This window comes from Sceloporus undulatus, chromosome 3, assembly GCF_019175285.1.
Source record: "Sceloporus undulatus isolate JIND9_A2432 ecotype Alabama chromosome 3, SceUnd_v1.1, whole genome shotgun sequence".
In the NCBI taxonomy this organism is placed as follows: domain Eukaryota; kingdom Metazoa; phylum Chordata; class Lepidosauria; order Squamata; family Phrynosomatidae; genus Sceloporus; species Sceloporus undulatus.
This window is the reverse complement of record NC_056524.1, coordinates 150,714,930-150,736,270: the sequence shown is the minus strand read 5'-3', so window position 1 is coordinate 150,736,270 and position 21,341 is coordinate 150,714,930. Positions and strand designations below refer to the sequence as shown.

Genomic DNA, 21,341 nt, shown 5'->3' with positions numbered 1-21,341 from the left:
ATTATTATTATTATTATTATTATTATTATTATTATTATTATTATTATTATTATTATTATTATTATTACAGTTTATTCATCTGCCAGAGACATCTGCGGTTGCAGGTAATATTTCACCTTTAAAACATAGTATCCTTTCATATAACAAAATGGTCTTATTTTCAAGGAAATGTATTTAGCGTCAGGGCAGCAGACGCAAACTACATTGTATTCCAGTGGAATTCATGCTACTGCTTTGAATTAAGGGATTTAAAGCAGCAAAACTGCACAAATGCACAATACTTTTTAATAACCCAGGTTAGCTATTGCTTGCTTTAATGTGGCTGGTATGTAGATGCAACTCTAAAACGGAATGCCAGAGGGTGGGGAGAAGTGACATCTTGTGTGCTTCATAACAGAATTGATACACAAAGAAAAATTATTACATCCAGGATATAAAATTACCTTGCTAGCCTCTGGTTCTAATTGATCCAGCATCCTGGAATTTTGTGCTACCCAAAGACATCTTGCCCTTACTCCAGGGCCAATCCATATTTAAGAATCATTCCCTTGTTCAGCTCATGGCCTGAAAAAGATCCTGCTTACCTTAACCTTGAGTGGTGGCTCAAGTAGTTGAGAGACTGACCCTGTTGATTGCAAGATCAGCAAGTTGGCAGTTCAAGGCACAAATACTGCATGATGGGGTGAGCTCCCATCACTAGTCTCAGCTTCTGCTAACTTAGCAGTTCGAAAGCATGCAAATGCACGTAAATAGGTACTACTTCAGTGGGAAGGTAAACAGCGTTCTGTGCAATCATGCTCGCCACCTGATCACTGAGTAGTCTCTGACAATGCTGGCTCTTCAGCTTAGTAATGGAGATGAGCACCGCTCCCTATGGTCAGAAACGATGACAACCTTGTCAATGGAGAATACCTTTACCTACCTTTACCTTAACCTTCTAGGAACTTCACAAAGTCTACTTCTGTTTAAGGCTACTTGCATTGATTTCTGGAGACTGCCAACCAGTGGCATCACTACTCTTGGTGTCATCTGCTGCAATGAGGCTTCCGAAATGGCGGTGGCAGTGGCCTGCCCCCCCCCCCCCAGCCACCCATCTGGCCAGACCTTGTAAGGGCTGCTGGGCAGCAGTGATGGCAGATTCCTCTGCCCACCCTATCACTGATTCTCACTTGTCTGGCCCCAGAGTGACTGAGAGACAGCCGTGCAAGTGAGGCAGTAGAAGAAGACGGAAAGGGCAAATTCACCACTCTCCACTGCCCAGCTTCCTCTTGGGAGAAAACCAGGCAACAGAAGAAACTTGCAGGACGAGTGTTTGTCCCTCCTTTGCTGCTTGGCTTCCTCTTCAGGGAGTAAGCTAGGCAGTGGAGAAGGGGCCAGTGCCAGGTACAGTAGCATTGGCGCACACATACATTCCCCTGCAGCAGGAGGAAAGCCCAACTGGGTGTCAACCCTCCTCTGGAGTATCATTTTTTGCGGTCCACATTCCCTGTGCTCCCCATGACACTTCTGTTGCCAGTTGTTTTATCTCCCACTTAATATGAGTTGTTAAATATGTATGTGTATTTTTCAGCCACCATATCCATATCAGTGCCACCCATCAATTTGTCGGTGCTATCCATATTTTGAGCTGCACATGTGCTGGGAGGAGCCCTTAATGACCCTTTGTGACCTGTTTGCAAAGCACTTGGCAGATTCTGTCCGCTATGAGTTAGGCATACAGACTACATTTTTGAGGTACTGGGATTTTCCATGCACTCTATTTGCTTGGATAATTCTCATTTTTCAGCCTGAAGATGTGGACAGGACACTTGAAGGCACAAGTCTTACATTTTAATACTCAATCTTTAGTCTTCTGAGTTAGAGTAGCAGATTGGGGTGGTGCCAGCCCACTGAGTGAGGAAGTAGTAAATTCTCCTTTGATGGAAAAGAAAATCCCTGCATGCAGTCTTGGAGTGATAGCTGGGAGGAAAATCCTCACCTCTTTAGCTCTCAAAATTACTATAGTATTAGCCAGTTTACAATGTGCTGTTTCTGAGCAAAGAGCTTGAATGTGTGTGTTGTTGTTGTTAACTGCCTTTGAGTCGATCTCAGTTCATGGTGACCCTGTGGATGAGACATCTCTAACATGTGTGTGTGTGTGGTACTTTTCTTATATGTCCACAATTAACTAAATCCAGAAATGAAGGCACTTTATGCCTATCATCATGAAGGCACTCAGCTCTCTTTCTCTGGTGCGTTGTTACAGAACATCAGTTGAGATTTTCAGTGAGAATGTGGGATCAAGTGATGGATCAAATGAGATTTAATTGAATGAAGCATTCTGGGCAAGTCCGAAGAGTTGTGATATCCTGCAGTGGATTGTACAATTTAAGAGTATTTTTTCAAATCCAGCATTTCTCTTGGATTTCCGGATTACATCAGCGATTTAGGCCATCAATTGAGCTGTACTCTCGCCTACACTAAAAAGATCTGCACATTGTCAATCATGCTTGTGAAATGCATGTTTGACTACATGCAACGCCACCTTTGACAAAAATGTGTTTCAGGAGCTGATGAAGCGTGCATTCCAACATCTGGAGGACCAAAAATTCCTGACCCAGCTCTAATCCATGTAATCTAATAACAATTCTGAACCTGTCCTTTACATTAATGTTAACCATAGTTGCAGCCCTTAGCTTATTATGCAATCCTTGTAATATCAGCTGGTGTTCAGGTTGGTTTGGGGTGGACAAGCTTGAAAGACAGGAAGTACCGCCTATGGCAATGACACCAACAGTTCTTTGCTGAAGGTGAAGAGCATAAGGATCTGCTATTCTTAAGAAATTGTATCAGTTTCCTCATGGAAAAACTAAGCCTTGTCCCTCTTAGTTCCTCCCTTTTGACTAGCCACATGCAAGAGCAGTAACTGAGCCAGATATACTGTATCCATGTGATTAGCAAGCACTCATTTTTTAAAAACATGGTGGCAAAGGTATTGTGCAAAGCAGCAGGAAAGTTATGGTATTCAAATCAGAGCAACAGAAGGAAGGAGAAGCTGTGGTTCATCCTGGCATATCTTGTAGCATGTTGAATGAACTTGTAAAGAAGGCAGCACACTAGCCACTACCACCTTAATTTCCAATTCTGTTGTTCTCCTCAAGAGCGTAACAAGTCTGAACAGAAACACTGACTGCAAATGGAAGTTTTCCACACAGCTGGGAATCCTGGCATTTTTCACGCTGCCAAATGCACATGTGTGAACAGCTCTCCTGTTCAGATTTGTTACCTGTATGGTGTGAGCAACACAAGCTGAGGATGTGGTAGCACACTCCTTAAAATGCATGAAAAGGGACAGGATTAGTTGGATCAGTTAAAATAATACCTGTTACTGCTGGGTCACTACTTAGCTACTGCAATGAAGAAAGCCACCCAATATCAAGACATATCAAACCAGTAAGACAACTGATGGTAAAGGTCATACTGGGTAGCTCAGTCATGTTCCCTATCAACTCTAAGTTGGACAATAAATGAAAGCCCGGGCACATTTCAAGTACTAAAGCACTATACAAATATTATAGGTGGTATTCCCTTCTATAGACACCTAGTAAAAGCAATTCCCTTTGGGTGTACATTTTCTGCTGTAAGTGAACCAACAACTTTATGTGCAGTTCTTAGATCATCTTGGACCGCTTTACTACACAATCTAAATTAAAGAGGAAGTTGCTTCAGACAATTATCTCACATTCTTGAATTTAACAGGATTCAGTTCTTCACTCCAAATTATCTGAGAAATATAGTTTAACTGGTACAGATATTTTCTGAGTGTGTGTAATGAAGTCTGTAATTCTGGAATTATTTGCAATATATAGCCATTACTTCCCAAAGAGGCACATACATTTGCCTCCCTCATGAACAGGATATGGCACGTTTTAAAATAGGCAACAATTAAGAACATATGTATCTAAAACACTGGTTCAGAATGTAGGGAGATCTTGTAACACTTTTCAGACTAACTGAAGTAAAGAAGTTGGCAATGGCCTGTTACAGACAGTCAAAATAAAGCTGCTTCGAGTCACAGTGGAGGTACGGTGTTTCAATGATGCATTGAGTCCAGAGGTCACAACAAAGCCACACTCCAGCCCTAAGGACTGGAGCATGGCTTTGGTGTGGCTTCTGGAGTCTTAGGACGCACGCATCATTGAAACACCGTACCTTCATTGTGACTCGAAGCAGCTTTATTTTGGCTGTCTGTAACAGGCCAATATGAGCTTTCATAGACTTCAGTCTACTTCCTCAGATGCATTTAGTCAGAAAAATGTCTTGAAACATTAACAGAAGCGGGAAAGTAGCTGAAGTGAATTTCTCTCTCAAAGCTGGTAACATGTACCTGTATTTGCCCTTTTCATGTTAAATTACATTCTTATCTCTATCAGGCATTCCCCTTTTGATGGAATGTATGCAAACAGAGAAAGAGCTTTAAGAGAAGCAGTTCTCCTGTTAAACCTAAAGGAAAGTGCACTTAAAAATATATCATCAAATCATTGCCCAAGAACTCTGCAGGGCAGCTATTAACAACTTCAAGCAAACTCCACATACTACAGAAATGCCACAACGCCAAGGAGCTGAAGTGTATCTGGAGTACCAGGAAGATTTAGCAATAATATTTAAGGCTGACTTCAGCCCTACTCTCAATAACTTAACATATCTGGAGGCACAAGTATGTGTGTGTATTTGTTTTATTCATAATTCTGAATTGCCTTGGGATACCAAAAGTATTTCTAATTAAGGTGATTTTGACAAAACTGTTGACCTCATTTTCAGAATATCCATTGATCAATTTTGTTATTTCAATGGCTATTACGTGTTAAAAGAAATATAACATGCACACATTTGTACAGGTTTTCATAAAGTCTATTTCATTATTTGTGGGCAGCGCATTCAACAGTTAAATACATTTACATAATGTATTATGTAGTGACTGCACTAATGCAGAAATGAGAAACTAGATAGATAACCAATTTAAACTAAAAACCAGCTAACAAGTAACTGCCTAAATACTCTGAATACAGCTCTTGTTCTAGGCCATCCCTCTGAGAAAGAAGAAAGCCTCCAAGTCGCACTGGAATTACATTTTTAAGGCCATATTCATCCAATATCCCATGTTCTGCAACTGTTTTCTTCACACTTTTTAAGCCTCCAATTCTAGGCCAAGGCCAAGTTTATGTCCACCAGCATTGATGTTCTTTCCATCGATTAGGGCAGACATAGTGAGCTTCACACCTGCAGATCACACAAGAAAGGTTTTAGAGAAGGCAAGATGCATTATGTGTATCTACTTGTTTCCAGGCATTTTCCAATGTTAAAAGTAGCAAAGTTGAAATGTTTAGCCAACCTTTTTAAGGGCAAAACAGACCCAAATGGACCAAGACAAGGAAGAGAAAATATCCACTTCTTCCTAGGTCGGGTCTGGGCCGCCTTAAGCACAGGTTTGGTGTGGGTTGTGGCATGTGTCATCTAAACAGCACACCTGAAAGCCGCACGGAAGCTGGCTTACAATGCCTGTCTGTTTTGGGTGTTGGTCCTCCTTCGCCAGCTAAAACAATATCTAAGGTTTAGGTCTGATTCATTCTTTTCTGCTTTATCATCTTTGTTTGCTTTCTTCTACTATCAACTTTTAGATTGGAAACTCCTCAGGGCAGGAAAATAACTTTTTGCCTGACTCATAGGAACAAATACCAGAAATAATTCTGCAGAAACAAAGAACTTTTCTACTCAGCTATAAGGGAATCACAAGTTAAATACACAATACACTTTAAGTTGCACATGGTTCAAAACTGCATCTTGTATTCAAGTTACCATTAAGATGTTTTGCTGCCCACAAGCCTTCATGTAAATGAAATACACAATAAGGTCTGAGAAGTATAAAGCTCCAAGAAAGGACTACTGGTGTGGTGTGATGTGGAGTGGAAGTTCAGTAAAGGGAACTACACATTAATTTGCATTTCTCCAAGATCTTGAATCTGACAAAAGTGGAAACTGTATTTGTGACCAATACCTTTCCAGAATGCCATAGTGTGTTCACATGATATAGTGTTTTAAAAACCCCTCACACAAAAAGTTATCAGGGAGGCTTCTAGCCAAATTTTCTCCCTGACATGCTAGTTTTCTCTGTGCAGGGAACCGTTTTGTATTTAGCAGCATTCAAATCTGAGTTCCACCCTGCAATCTAAAGTGGTACGGGCCCACACACATTTACAATGTGAGAAAGTGGATGTGAACACATCATGTAGGCAAACACAACACTTTCAAATAGTGATCAATGCCCATTTGTTCTCTTTAAGTCCAGACAGACACCAAACAACACATGCATCCTATAAATTAGTACACTACACAAGGGCTTAAAACTGAATATTTGATTGTCAGACTGAATGCATGAAAATCCTTTCTGAGAAACTGAGTTCTCTCACTGAGAAGCTTTCAAGTGCAAGTCAACCATGCTTAATGTGAACCTATTGTCTGAATCTCCTTACATTCTTAAGACAAATATTTACCTGGCCTCAGGGTTTGGGTGTAGCCGACTCCAACTAGACTAGAATTGTTCACTTTTGCCTGCAAAATAAAAGAAACAAATAGAAGCAATTGAGATGTTTAGCCAATCCTTTCTGATAACCATATAATCCAATAAAATGAGACTGAACTTTTAAATTCCTGAGGAAGAATTTATTTACTTATTTGAGTGAAGACAGTAACTTGAGAAAAGTTGTAGTGGGCAGATCAACGCTTTTATTAGGCTCTGTAGTTCTGGAAATGACTGATAAATCACTCAAACTTTGTTATTTATAAGCTTATTTGGATCACCTCTGAAAACATTTTTAGAGGAATTTTTAAATGTACATTTTTTATTTCGCTATCCCTGTTGGAGTAAACATGACAAAAGGTTTGTTCTAATTTTAATCAATTAGTGAAGAGTGTATCAGACAAAAGTGAGACAGAAGCCCTCAGCAGAAAGTCAATCTTGTGTAAGATCAGTGTTTGGGATCCCACCACGACCAGCAGAGCAAACAAGCTCCCTCTTAAAGCTAGACCAGGACCAGGAAAAAATTTCTCCCAATCTCCCAAGCCTCAAACAACAGAAACTTGTGATTTCTATTAGATTTCTCTGAACAGAACAGAGCCAACTTAAATGAAGAGCCTTGTCTCTCACAACTGGCACTCAAGGTACCTCCCACCCCTCTCTGCACTTCTTCGGTGGCAAGAATTCCAGCCATAAAACAAAGACAGGACAAGGTTTCCACTGGCCCTCACCAAGGGGTGGGAATTGAAAGTGATACAAAGAATGGAACCAAGACAAGGAGGGAGGCTTTTCTGTGTAGGGTAAAAGGAAATTTTGTGTTAGCAGTTTGGCTGAAGTTCTACTTACGGAAATAGAAGCAGTGGGATCCAACTGGTACTTTGCTGCAATTCCAAAACGAGTGCTATTTGTGCCTGCTATCCAGTTCAAATTTATAGCTGTCTCGAGGTTATCACTGACTTTTTGGTAAATTGAGCCACCAAACTCTGAGCCATCATTGCTGAAAAACATTTTTGTACGGATCTTAAGTGAACTGGGGTAAGACAGAAGCTATTACACAAAAAGAGGAATCAATTACAGTGATAGTATACCAATGCCAATTCCTTTTTGATCATCAATACTGGCTGTACATATTACAGCACACAGTGCATTTCTCTGTCTTGCTACCAGAAGCTTATAGCAAATTAGGGATTCCAGGTGTCTGTACAACACCAGTTCTACAGACATTCACATTCACACCCTTTTAACCATTAAAAGTCGGGGGGGATGGACAGAAACTTCTTCAAATGAACATAAATCCAGACCGTGCAGACGGGAAGCATTATCACATATGCACATATAACTGGAGATTTTTCTCAAAAAATATTGGGCTTCATTTGTTTACATAACAGAATGTAATTAACTAAAACATTTAAGAACCCAGATAAAAAAAATTGCAGCATTCCAAGTCCAATAGCTGAACACGGGGGAGAGGGGTGTTAAAATGTAACTGACCCTTATTTTCTTCAGCAAGCTTCCTAAGTGGCCATGTCTGTGTTAATTCCATATGCCCAGTTAAAAAGCACAATTTTTTGCTATCTGAGAATTTTATATAAACCTGAACACCAGCTATCCAAGCTCATAGGATAATGACTAGTGCTACATAATATCTACTTGAAACTACCCAAAACAGAACATCTTACTAGAATCTGAAGTACAAAAAAAGAAAGCCTCTCTGCCTTCATTATACTCTGTTCTGAATTAAATATTCTTAATACAATTAAATATTCTTTTTCTAACTGGTACATTTTAGTAATGTTTTAAAATTTACTTTTGTTTTTCCAGCCATTCTAGGTGCTCTGATATTACAGCATCCAGCAAAAGCATCCTAGCCACTGTAGAAATATTCAGTAACGCAACAGATGCAAGAATAAGATGCTATTTTTTCAAGGTAAAGTTGCAACATGTCTGGACATCTTCATTAACAGCAATCTGGTCATTTTATTAAATACTTACACATTAGTGTGCAACTGGAAATCTCCAGTCTTGTAACCGACAGCAAAATTGTTCCTTGTCAGCTTGGATTTGGCACTATCGAAGGTCATTTGATAACCAGCAAGCCAGCCTTCATAACCAAGGACAGCTGCACCATGGATAGCTGGTCCAGCAAAATCAAAGTCAACATCACACCCAAGGTTTACACATTCACGCTTGTAGGCAGACTTGATTTTGCCACTTTTCTTTCTGAAAAGAGACATTCTTAAGTAAGAGTTGTTCTTCTCCTAGAATGCACAAATTATATTAACCCTCATCTTTATAGGGAAATAGAAGACATCTTGTTTCGGTCCCATTCAAAGTGTGTGTGACTAATCACTAGAAAAATGGAAAGAACGAAAGAAGCTCAAATTGAACTAACTGTACATTTAATGGGGGAGGTGTCCATGAGTAGACTTTCGTTGACACTCACGGATAATTTGTTCGGTGTCAAACCCTTAGCAACGTCCAGCTAGGGCTGGGGAAAACTGTCTTAAACCAAGGAGAGTTAATGCTTCACAGTGCAGAACTAGGTGGACCAATAGCCTGACCTGGTATAAGCACATCCCTACATTCGGCAATGCTATAACAGAACTATTTAACAGAATTGTAGCTGAAGGTTGCTGTAAATTTATGTATTTTAGTAATTTGTTGTTGTTTTGTGCCTAAGGATTGTTTCTAACTTATAGTGATCCTAAGGTAAACCTATCAAGGGTTTTCTTGGCAAGATTTGTTCAGAGGGGTTTGTTTGCCTTTTCCTTCCTCTGAGGCTGAGACAGTATGACTTGCCCAATGCCAGTAGGTTTCCATGGCTGAGTGGGGATTTAAACCCTAGTCTTCCAGAGACCTAATAAACAAGAAAATCACTAGACCATGCCAGCTCTCACATTTTAATGGCATATGCTTAATATACACCTATTCTTTTCCCCTATGGACCAAGTAAATGCTAAATCTATGATTTAACACAAAGGTTGTTCAGGATTGTAAAACTTATGCACAATTTAGAAATAAAACTGTATTTCAAACACAGATTAAGATAAGATTATTCCTTTTTTCAGATAATGATTTTTTGCTTCTAGATTTTATAATACAAAATTGATACCTACAACTATTAGAAGAAAACTAGGTCTTGCATTCTGAACAACAAACATACACACACACAAGGCATGTCAGGATCACAGAGAGGCTTTAAGACTTCACACTGTCTAGTTTGGCTCTAACTGGTATTTGGAGATACCAGCATTTGGAGACACCATGAAATCTTCTTACCAAGTCAGATTAGTACTAGTGAACTTTTTATGGCTTTTTGGGATCAGTGGCTTTGAGTCTACAGATTAAATACAAAATGGGCCTTGCCTTCAGGCTTACAATTTAAAAGAAACGATACAAAAGGAATATAGAGATGAAAAAACAATGATTTTTTTTCAAACTATAAAATCTCAGTAGTTTCATCTAACCTGGACAGCTGGGATCCTGTGCCTTAAGTACATACAAAAACATAGTATGAAACCTAGCCACTGAAATCTTCAGTAGTATTTATTAACCCTCTCTTTCTTATAATGTCACCTACATGGAACATGCTAAGGTTTTTAATGGGAAAAAACTTACCCGGTATTCGGTGAAAAAGTTGTATCAAATGTCAACTTCAGACCTTTGGCAATCTAGTTTAGGGACAAATAATATTGTCAATTCAAGTGTACAAACACACCCTTTGTAGCATTTCTATAGATCAAAACTCTTACCTGATCTTCAATTGCCATTTCCGTTCCTAGAGTGTTGTCTGTATTCCATTTTTCTGTGAAAGTCACACCATACTCAGCCCACTTGTATTTGGTCTCCAAGCTTCCATTCACTTTCCCTGTATCTGTGTTTGATGAACCAGCTGTTGCAAACTCCTAGCAAGACAATGCAGGTAAGGTATGTTTCGGCTCAACAAACTGATCAACAAAATATGGTCAGTGGAGTCAGAATACTTCACTTTACAAATACTTGCAAAAACTTGATCTTTACTTTGCATTCAGCTCCCTCCCACCCTGAACCAGATCCTTGAACCTTCTAAGGCCTGCTGCGACTTGTTCAACGACATTTTCGTGGATAAAACCTCTCGTATAAGCGAAGGTCTGAACGCCGACATTTCAGCAGAACCTAGGGTAGAAGTGTCCAGAGCCTCCGTGGACTATGTTAAACTGGATCAGTTTGAGTTGGTGAGTACCGAGGATGTGGACAAGATCCTCGGAAGTGTTCGGAAAACAACCTGCTCTCTTGATCCCTGTCCCTCATGGTTAGCGGCCCAGGGGGGACCGGCGGTAACATCACTGTTACGCCGGATAGTTAATACATCTCTGAGGGATGGGCTATTTCCATCTCAACTTAAATTGGCCATTGTAAAACCTATTTTAAAAAAGCCCTCCCTCGACCCCCTGGTACATAATAATTATCGGCCTGTTTCGCTGCTACCATTCTTGGGTAAGGTGATCGAGAGGGCGGATGCGATCCAGCTTCAGGCGGTCTTGGATGAAACGGATTATCTGGACCCATTTCAAACTGGCTTCCGGGCGGGTTACGGGGTTGAGACGGCCATGGTCGCCTTGGTCGATGATCTCCGTCTGAGCATCGACAGGGGAAGTGTGTCCCTGTTGGTGCTCTTGGACATCTCAGCGGCTTTCGATACCATAGACCATGGTATCCTTCTGGGACGCCTGGCAGAGGTGGGGATTGGGGGCACTGCGCTCCAGTGGTTCCGCTCCTACCTCTCCGGGAGGTCCCAGATGGTGCAGCTGGGAGACGTGTGCTCCGACGAGAGGCCCCTTAAAACCGGGGTCCCTCAAGGAGCCATTCTGTCTCCCATGCTATTTAACATTTACATGAAACCGCTGGGAGAGATCATCCGGAGACATGGGGCGCGGGGTTATCAGTACGCTGATGACACCCAAATTATTTTCTCTATGTCTCCGACTGATGCAGTGACCGGGGATGGCGTCTCTCCTCTCGTGGCCTGTCTAGAGTCAGTAATGGGCTGGATGAGGGAAAACCGACTCAAATTGAATCCAGAGAAAACGGAGGTACTAGTGATGGGTTCTCCTGGTCCAGGAATGGCGGTGGTTCCACCTGTCCTGAACGGGGTCACGCTCCCTGTGAAGGACTCCGTGTGCAGTCTGGGGGTGCTTCTTGACTCGTCGCTTCACCTGACAGCTCAGGTGAATGCGACGGTCAAGAGCACCTGTTATCAGCTTCGGCTTATTCGCCAGCTGCGCCCATACCTGGCCCAGAGGGACCTAGAAACTGTTGTACATGCTCTGGTAACTTCGAGACTGGATTTCTGCAACGTACTCTACATGGGGCAACCCTTATACCAAACTCGGAAGCTGCAAATGGTGCAGAACATGGCAGCCCGGCTGGTCACTGGTGCTCTCAGGACCAGCCATATAACACCGGTTTTGAAAGACCTCCATTGGCTGCCCATCCGCTTCCGAGCTCAATATAAGGCGTTGGTAATCACCTATAAAGCCCTAAATGGCTTGGGCCCAGGATACCTAAAGGACCGCCTCTCCCCGTACATACCGCCTCACACCCTCAGAACGTCTGGGCAGCAATTACTGAAGGTGCCTGGGGCTAGGTTAGCCTCCACCACACGGAGGACATTCTCCACGGCTGCCCCAGCCCTTTGGAATACGCTGCCCACTGAGCTCCGCTCGTCCACCACCCTGGCCCAATTCAGGAAGGACTTGAAAACCTTCCTGTTCCAACAGGCATTCCCCGAATAAAATCCTGTGGGCCTCCCTCCTCTTCCGTGGCCAAGAGGTTGGGCTATGGGGCTTTTTGCTTGTTATTCTTTTGTAAGATTTGCTGTATTTGTATTTTAATTCTTCTTGTCCTCTTGTTTTTGTATGGATTGTATTTTAACCTTGCTGTAAGCCGCCCTGATTATAAGAAGGGCGGGATATAAATAAAAATTTTATTATTATTATTATTATTATTACTTTGCAACCATTTACAAAATTAATTAATTGTAGTCATTTACTACAATGTACAGTGCACCCTTGTTTTACGTGGGGGATCCATTCCGGACCCTCCCGGCGTAAAACAAAAATGTGTATGCTCGAAAGTAATGGAGCTCGTGCTCGCAGTGGCGTGAGCCTTTCATCTTGTTGCTAGAGCCTAGAGATTCCTGAAAGCAGTTTCCTATGTCCGCTGCTGGTAAGGGCACAGGAAAACTGGGAAGGGCTTTAAGCCAAAGGATAAAATTACACCTCTCATAAACTCACAGATCGGCTGTTTAATGCCATGCTGTAAATCAAGGGGGACAAGCTTCAGAAGCCCATGGTTCAATTTTCCATCTCTGAGGCCCACCACCGGCTGACGAAGCCTCTGAATCTAAAGGCAGAAGTGGCCAAGAGTTCACTTCTGGTTTTGTAAACCTCTTTTGGAGGGAGAATGCAAAACTAGGTGCATCTTGTTTTGAAACGGGTTTTCATGGAGACTTCAAGGAATGGTAAATGACTTTTTTTGGGGGGGGGGGGAGAAGTTTCCAGCAAGAGGGAGGTCCTGGAGGGATGATGAGATGCAAAGGCAAGGGGGGGGGGGTTGCAAGCAGCCCACAGGCTACATGACTTCTCCCAATCACTTACCACTCCACTTGCGGACTTCGTTTTCACATCCAATTTCACCAGACCAAAACCTTGACAAACAGAACTTAAGTTACTACCTTTTTACCCAACAATCTTTACCAGCAATCTTTAAAGCAGTCCATACTACAAAATTTGACTATAGTCTGAGGCAGAGGTAGAAGAAAACATTACACTACTTTGTGTTTATATTGCTTCTATAGTAAGAAAGTTCTAACGTTAGAAACTGTTTAAAGTTCCGATTAAAAATAAGGAGAAATACGGCACAACTTTAAAAGGTTTTAAAAATTATAGGGGGAAAAATAACATTACAGTACTGAAATAAGCATCCAATTCTAGATATAACTGATAGTGAGAGGAAGAAAAGTTATATTCACCTCCCTCTTATATATCCTTGTTCTGAGGACAGATGAGAAACAAATGAAACTGGAATATGGGAACACAAATGGGCTAGAGTTCTGCCTACAAAGAAATTCCCACCAAGTTCATAGTTTCTAATGAGGGTGAATTCATTTTCAAAATGGGCTCAGTATGCATGGCTTTACAACAGGTTCCAGATACACTCCAGAAATAAAAGGCAGCAAGTGATAAAGGGAGAGTGGGTTTATTTACATCTAGGTAATTTAAATCATTTTTTTCATCTGTAAGAGGAAAGGAGAAATCTGAATCAACTTTCCTATTGGCATATATGCTTTCCTGTTTTTCCATAAATATGTGAACTAAGCCACAATCATTTACAATTAAATAATATTTTTTTATCTCCCAGTCATTTATTTCATTTATTTGTTGCATTGTAGATACAATTTTTCTGAAAGGAAACGTCTTACCAATATTCCTGCTGATCATATTTTTATTTTAGAACAAGAGCATGATGATTTGTGAAATTAAATACAGGAATATGTCAAACTGGCATTCAAACAACTTAGGTCTCTAAACAGCTAGAAGGTGAAGGTTCTGGCTACCTCACAATTTCCCTCCTAAGAAAATCCCAGGTTCTCCGTGACCATCAAGGAAGATCCACCCCACTGTTTGACACCACTGACTTGTGAGGAGGTTCATCCTCAATGGACAGGAGTAATCTCTCCCAACCTCCACTTCACACAGGACAAAGAGCACCATGGTTACATGGGAAGGCAGACCTCTTACTTATTCACCATTCAAGAGGCCCATTCCCAAAGCCAAACAGCACAGCGCTAAAGCTATATGGTCAGAGGTGTGGAAGACACATCCCAAAGACTACAGACACACTGCGACAACACACACATCCCCCCCCCCGTGATCCCCAAGGATAATTCGACAGCCCTTGCAATCATACTTTTAAAATGGTTCAAATTAGTAAATGCAAATACTCTCGTTTTAGCCCTTGTGACACCCTCCCAACCCTGCTGAAAACAAGACTAAAAGTGATGTCATGCCACTTCCAGCTTACTGTAAACACATCTGTGCTGCACCCTTGGAAGGCAAGGGGCAAAAACTGGCCCTCAGCCCAGGCACAGTTCTACAAGGCATGGTAAATTGTCCTAATGTTGTCTTTTTCAATCTTGCTCAATATCATGGGGAAAAATGGAACAAAGAGGTACACAGGCAACAAGAGTGCACAGACAATACTATATCCATTACAAATATCATCCATACCAAATCCTTTGTTGAAGATGTCTCTGGCAGACTTGCCGAGATCCCCATATGCTGGTGGGATAGCCATTGGAGCTAGAGACAGACAAAAATGAGCATGTTAGTACTACAGTCTTGAAAACCAACATTTTAATTATTTTTTTATTAAAATGTTCAAGTTTTTTTAACTATACAGTGGGCCCTTGGTATCCACCGGGATTTGATTCCAGGGGCCCTGAGGATCCCAAAATCCATGGATGCTCAAGTCTCATTAAATACAACGCCATAGTAACACAGTGTCCCTTATATAAAATGGCAAAAACGAGGTTTACTTTTGGAATTTATATTATTTTTGACTATTTTCAAGCCATGGATGGTTGAATCCATGGATAAGGAAATCCATGGATACAACTGAAATAGTAAACACTGCATTGCTTTATAATTTTAGTGTTAGTTCTATTTGTAACTGTCCTTTATTTGACTTTTTAATTATTTGTAAATAACTGCCCTGAGAGAACTACTAAAGGATGGAATATATAAACATCCTGTTCCATGGTTAGGAATGTCCTTTTCAAAATTTTATTCTACTTTTTTAAACAAAGAATATGGTTCTGAAATGCTACAAAATGAATCTGGCAACCCAATACTTTGTATTTGTTACAAACAGGAATTGCAAATTTAAAGTGAAAGAAGACATCTCTTTCAGACCAGAATGCCCAATGTTTTATGGATAACTGGGGCAAACTTTCTGAATGCAAAAGATAAGACCCCTCATCATCTTCTCTCTTCCATTCCATACATGAAACTCGTGCAAAGCAAATGTTCACAACCAACAATATTGTGAGTTTATTCCACAGCAGGTCTCATTAATAGTAGCATATCTATTCACATAGTGACAATAAAATCCAATATCCTCTTTACTGATTAAGCTCTATTATCCCACAAGGGATCTGTTCATTTGGTTATGCAGCTTTGCTGACAGATTCTTGTTATCTGCAGAAGCAACAGAGATCAAGAAAAATCCCATGACATTCAGGGCACATACAGACACCACTGTTCAGGACTCTGTGACTTGCTGTCGCATTTAGCTTGCATATTATTAATACAGCTTTTACTGTTGAACTTTTAAAGTACTTATGTGCAGATACTGGAAAATAATGTTTACGTCCATAATGTGAAAACACTTTTATCCAATGATTTCTGCACATCATGGTCTTTTAGACACAAGGACAGTGGTTCTGGTCATCTGGCACTACCGGGTACAATTTAATGAGCTCCAAGCAAGCAATTTTTCATTTTGTTTGCTTTAAAAGTGTGACCAATACTTTGAACCAATGTTACAAATATTAAGTTTTAAAAGAAATTTTCTCCCAACCCCAAAGATATAAAACTGCCTTTAAGTCTAAAGAAGTTTTTGGAGCATGAATGGTCAGTTTTAGCATTATTTCCATTTGCAATTCACTGACAACTATAATAAAGTATTGTATAGTTAGCTGCTCTGGTGTGAGAGCACAGCTAAAGGACAAGATAAGAGTATCCAACTACAGTGCAAGTCTGAAGTTTGGAGAGCGAGGAGATGCATTTGAGATTAATGGGAGTATTTTAGCACTTCTGGAATGTTTGCCCAACCACAAAGATCCCTATTTCAATGTTTCTGCTGCACTGGATACAAATATTATCTGTCATGCTTTATTGTGCAAACACTCCCATTAGCATTGGAGGTTAATTCAACTGTAGACCCTAAGATGCATAAAGATATAGCATCTGGACTATCAATGGGTTGCCCTACACCCTTTATAGTGAAGTTTAAAATTCATCCATTGTATTCAACATACAGCTGTGCTCACTACCTAGTATTTTTTACATTTTGACTTGGAAATATTGTAAGAACATATATTGTCTGTGTTTTATATGCATATTAAGAGTCACATACAGTTGTATGGGTTTGCAGGGCCTAGTATGACCACGTAGGATTCAATAACTGAAACATATCAAGTGGAAAACTCAGAGGAGTCAAATTAAGGCCCCAAGCACCATCACCTCTTCCCAGGTTTCCAGTTCAGAAGAGGTAGTACCTGCACCAATCCCCTCTGGGGTAATAGAGGGGGCTGACCCTGGCCCCACTCTCTCCTTTCTCAAAAAGGCCCTCCTCTTAAGCTAATTGCTGACTGCAGGCATATTTGAAACATTCTGTGGCATCTTTTCTGTCCCCTGGTATGCTATGGGAAAAAAGTACCAAAATACCACTTGCTTTCAAAAACGTTGACACGTTGATCAAAACATACACTTACAAGAAAACGTGCAACAAAATCGGTCAACCTAAACAGTTCCAAAACAGAATTTAAAGATATAGCCGTGTTAGTCTGTAGGATCAGTATGTAGAGAGATCTTGTAGCACCTTTGCGACTAACTGAAAGAAAGAAATTAGCAGCATGAGCTTTTGTAGGCTTCAGTCTACTTGCCCAGATGCATTTGGTGGCGTGGAAGCGAGGTACAGACATATAGATGCCATTAGTATGTGAGGGAGGCCCTCCTTCCAGCCCATTTGCCTTGGACCAGGCTTCATCCAGAAGGAGAGAAGATCTGCTGGACTTTTCCCCTTCTCCACTGGCATTGCTTTCTCCTTTTGTGCTTGTCTTTTTAGATTGTAAACCCGAGGGCAGGGAAATGTCTAACAATTTGTAAGCCGCTCCGAAAGCCTTTTGGCTGAAGAGCGGAGTATAAATACTCTAAATAAATAAATAAAATGTGTCTGTACCTGGCTTTAACTCCACCAAATGCACCTGAGAAAGTAGACTGAAGTCTACAAAAGCTCAAGTTCCCAAATACTAAGCTCAATTGAAATCAATGGAAGCAATTTCCAGTTATATAACAATGGCCTGTTACAGACTGCCAAAATAAAGCTGCTTGGGGTCTCTTTGGAGGTATGCTATTTAAATGATGCATGGGGCCTAAGAGTCTGGAAGCTGCACCAAAGCTGCCCTCCAGTGCTTAGGAATAGAGTGTGGCTTTGGCGCGACCTCCAGACTCTTAGGACCCATGCATCATTTAAATGGCATACCTCCAAAGAGACCCCAAGCAGCTTTATTTTGGCAGTCTGTAACAGGCCAATGTTATATGCCAGTCATATAACAATTCCTTCATAAAATGAGGCAAGTGGCTACATTTCTCAATTCTAAGTAGTGTCCACTTGGAGCAGAAATGTAAAGTGAGAAGACAAAACACAACTCTCTGCAGGATATTGGACAAAAGCAGGCAAGCACATGGCAATTAAATCAAAAGTTATGAAGACTGGATAATGATAATTCACAGAAGCTACTCTTTCAAACTCCTCCGCACCCTTATCTTAAAGCACTCCTAAATAATTCTTAGAAGGCTTTGCATGTATCTTCAGTTTCAATCTTTAAGCAGAACATGCAGAAAGACACATAACAGATTGAACCAAGTTTTTACTTAAAGCATACACTTAAGCAGCTTGATAGTACCAAAGCTTATCTCAAGTACCTTTTCTGAATATGAATTAACTGTTAAGATATTAGTCAAACTTTTCTATGACTAAAAACTTATAAACCTGTTAGTTTAATTACTTCAACGTTCTTACTTATCTCTGTCCCTACTTACGTCTTGGTGGGCGTTGACATGCTGGATTAAAAGTCATAGCTATCTAGTCCAATTTAGAGAATCTATAAAATGAGGGGAAATTCATTAAAAAGAAACTACAGAGATGCAGGATAACAATCCCATATAGACCATTTCAGCATTGGCATTTTTTATTATGTTGCATTATAACTAGAAGTGCGTGGTCTCGTCTTCCAAACAGGTCAGAGAAACTGCCTTTGCCTCACCTAACGGACAAAATGTTGGCTTTGCAAATATGGTGCATCTGTGGGAGTGGGGTGGGGGCAGAAGAAAGAAAGAGAACAGGCACATTTCTACAATGACTGCAGTGTGATCTGTGCCATGCGGCCATCTTAAAGAGACAGACAGACCCTTAAAAGAGACAGACCCTTACTGACTTCTGCACCCACAAGCTGGGAACATAACTCTCCTCTTTGCAACTCTTTTTAACTCTCCAAGAGCTGGATTCTGCTGCAAGTTAGAGACAAGACAGATACAGTATATTAAAAAGGGTCAAGGGGAGCAGAGTGAAAAGAGTAAGGAAAGGTGATAGCAGCAAAGGACAACAAAAGAAGGCCTGAAAAAAAGGAAAGCTGCTGAGGAGCATGGAAGCATAGAGGAGCAGACGGAAACTGAACACCACCACCAGCAGCCATCTCTTCAAGGCTGCGGTTTTTTAAGACACATTTGGGAGACAGAGTCAGTTCAATGGCCCTTATTTCCATGCGCAGGAAAGAGGGTTGGGAATGGGGAAGAGACTGCAAGGACCATGGTGCACAGAGCGGTGGGCCAATGAAAAAGGCATTGTGAGTGTGGGTGTCTGTGTGTATCTCTCTCTTTCTGTGTGTGTGTATCTGTGTGTGACTGTAACTCTCTCTGTGTGTATATATTTATATATCTACATCTGTGTGTGTGTGTACTGTGTAACCACATAGGGAGAGGAAATACAATGTCCTGAGGAAAGGAGATAGAGTCCAGAAGGAACCATTTCTCCCTTCCAACTACACTTCCACTAAGGAGAGCATAACTTATATAAGCCATAACTTATATTAGCCACACCAAAAGGGGGGGGGGGAGTCAGCACATAACAGGCCCTAAATCCAACTTCAAGGGCAATGGTGCACAGAGCAGTTGGGCAATTAAAAAGGCAGGGTATACACTCAATATAGATTTACACACATATATAAAACCAGAGAGAGAGAGAGGAGAGATATAAGGTCCTAAAGAAAAGGGATACAGTGCAAGAGCCATTTCCCCTTTCCTAGTACACTTCCACCAAGAAGGGCATACATAAGTGTGTGTATGTGTGTATTTATATATATAATCAGAGAAAGAGAGGAAATTTAAGGACTTAAGGCTAGAGTACAAAAGGAGCCATTTCCTCCTTCCAAGTATACTTCTATCAAGCAGGGCAGCATGGCCATAACTGATATACAGTATAACTTATGGACTAGCCACCCCAAAGGGGAAAAAAGTCAGCACACAGCAGGCCCTAAATCCTAAATCAGGTCCCAACCAGAGGAGTGTGGTGGAGTCTCCTTCCTTGGAGGTCTTTAAGCAGAGGCTGGGTGGCCATCTGTCAAAGGGGGTGCTTTGATGGAGAGTTCCTGCAGGGCAGAATGGGGTTGGACTGGATCAGGGTCGGGGGTCTCTCCCAACTCTATGATTCCATGAGACCCAAAGGATCCAAAGGGATCTTTCGCCCCTCAATAATCGATCCCATGCAGCAGGAGCAGGAGGAGGAGAAGCTGCCACAAAATGGAGGACATTCAAGGGAAAGGTGGGCACATGGCCAGACAAAAGCTAAGAAAGAACATGGCTATAAATGTAAAAAATTGGTTGTGCTCTAAAATGGAGGACGCCTCGGAATTCATCCCAGAGACAGGAGGTTGGAATGGAGGACTGAGTCCTGGAAATGGAGGACCATTCCTCTGGTCACCAAGGCATCCAGGGCCACAATCCCATATATATGAATATCATATATATATATATATATATATATGTGTGTGTGTGTGTGTGTCTGTGTGTGTGTGTATAAATTAATATGAGGAAATATATATATATATACACACACACAAAATTAATATTGGGATACAGTATATATATATATATATATATATATATATGGGGGATATAACATGTGTGTGTGTGTGTATATATATATATATATGGGGTATATCATGTATATATATGTGTGTGTGTGATATAATGTATATATATTTATACGTTAATATAGGGATATATATATATATATATAGTGTGTGTGTGTATATATATACACACACACACACTAATATGGGGGATATGGTGTGTATGTATGTGTGTATATATATATATATGAGGGTCGTGGAGCTGCACAGAGGACGGAGGAGGGGGCTCTCCTGGCCAACCTGGCAGGGCTGTTGTGAAAGGAAGGCAGGGGCTGAGAGTTCCACTTCCAGAGTCCCCCTCCGCCTCCCCCAGAAATGGACTGATCCGCTCCCCCCCGCCCCCTTCGAAAGGGCGACCCCGCTCTGTTGCCATGGCAACGCAGCCTACCTGCCCAAAGGAGGGAAGGGGCGAAGGAGCCTCTCCTCTCTTTCTCTCTCGCCGCGTGAAGGCCGCGCTGGAGGGCGAAGTGAAGGAGACACCCCGCGCGCCTGCCTGCCGCCCTTCCTTCCTCTTTAGGACCTTCCGCAACGAGCGAGGGCTGCCCCTCTGGGCGCCTGAGTAGAAATCTTCCCTTCCGCCGCTCTCACTGCCTTCCCTGCTCCCTGAGAGAGACGCGGGAGAGGGCGAAAGGAGGCGCAAACAGCGCTGGGGGTGTGGGAAAGGGACAACGGGAAAACGGAGCCCGCTAGGCGTCACCTTGGAAAGCAGGCACTGGAGTAGGCAGCCCGCTTAAGAATAACGGAGGGGTCCTCAGCCTCATCCAGGCCGGAGGG

At 41.5% G+C, this 21,341-nt stretch overlaps 1 protein-coding gene across 2 annotated transcripts; it reads right to left on the bottom strand.

Moving 5' to 3' along the window:
• Positions 1-4,872: 4,872 nt before the first annotated feature.
• Positions 4,873-21,112, bottom strand: VDAC2 (voltage dependent anion channel 2). 2 transcript variants are annotated; one of them, XM_042458660.1, is made up of 10 exons: positions 20,956-21,109; positions 18,421-18,482; positions 14,824-14,895; positions 13,192-13,241; positions 10,306-10,458; positions 10,172-10,224; positions 8,546-8,773; positions 7,400-7,550; positions 6,531-6,588; positions 4,873-5,259 (listed from the first exon to the last, which is right to left on the bottom strand). In XM_042458660.1, the coding sequence occupies exons 2-10, from the start codon at positions 18,455-18,457 to the stop codon at positions 5,168-5,170; spliced, it is 894 nt and encodes a 297-aa protein (XP_042314594.1). In that variant the 5' UTR covers positions 18,458-18,482; positions 20,956-21,109; the 3' UTR covers positions 4,873-5,167. The 2 variants fall into 2 exon arrangements, with proteins under 2 accessions (XP_042314594.1, XP_042314595.1); XM_042458661.1 differs by lacking the exon at positions 18,421-18,482 and having other exon boundaries at positions 20,956-21,112.
• Between the last annotated feature and the right edge of the window lie 229 nt (positions 21,113-21,341).

What these genes read in the sequence shown, in the direction of transcription:
- VDAC2 (XM_042458660.1), bottom strand. Translation starts at nt 18,457, where the DNA reads ATGACTTTTAATCCAGCATGTCAACGCCCACCAAGAC. An exon ending in ATGTCAACGCCCACCAAGAC is followed by an intron (nt 14,896 to 18,420) that starts GTAAGTAGGGAC and finishes GTCTGTCTCTAG; the next exon opens with CTCCAATGGCTATCCCACCA. An exon ending in AAATGGCAATTGAAGATCAG is followed by an intron (nt 10,225 to 10,305) that starts GTAAGAGTTTTG and finishes TCCCTAAACTAG; the next exon opens with ATTGCCAAAGGTCTGAAGTT.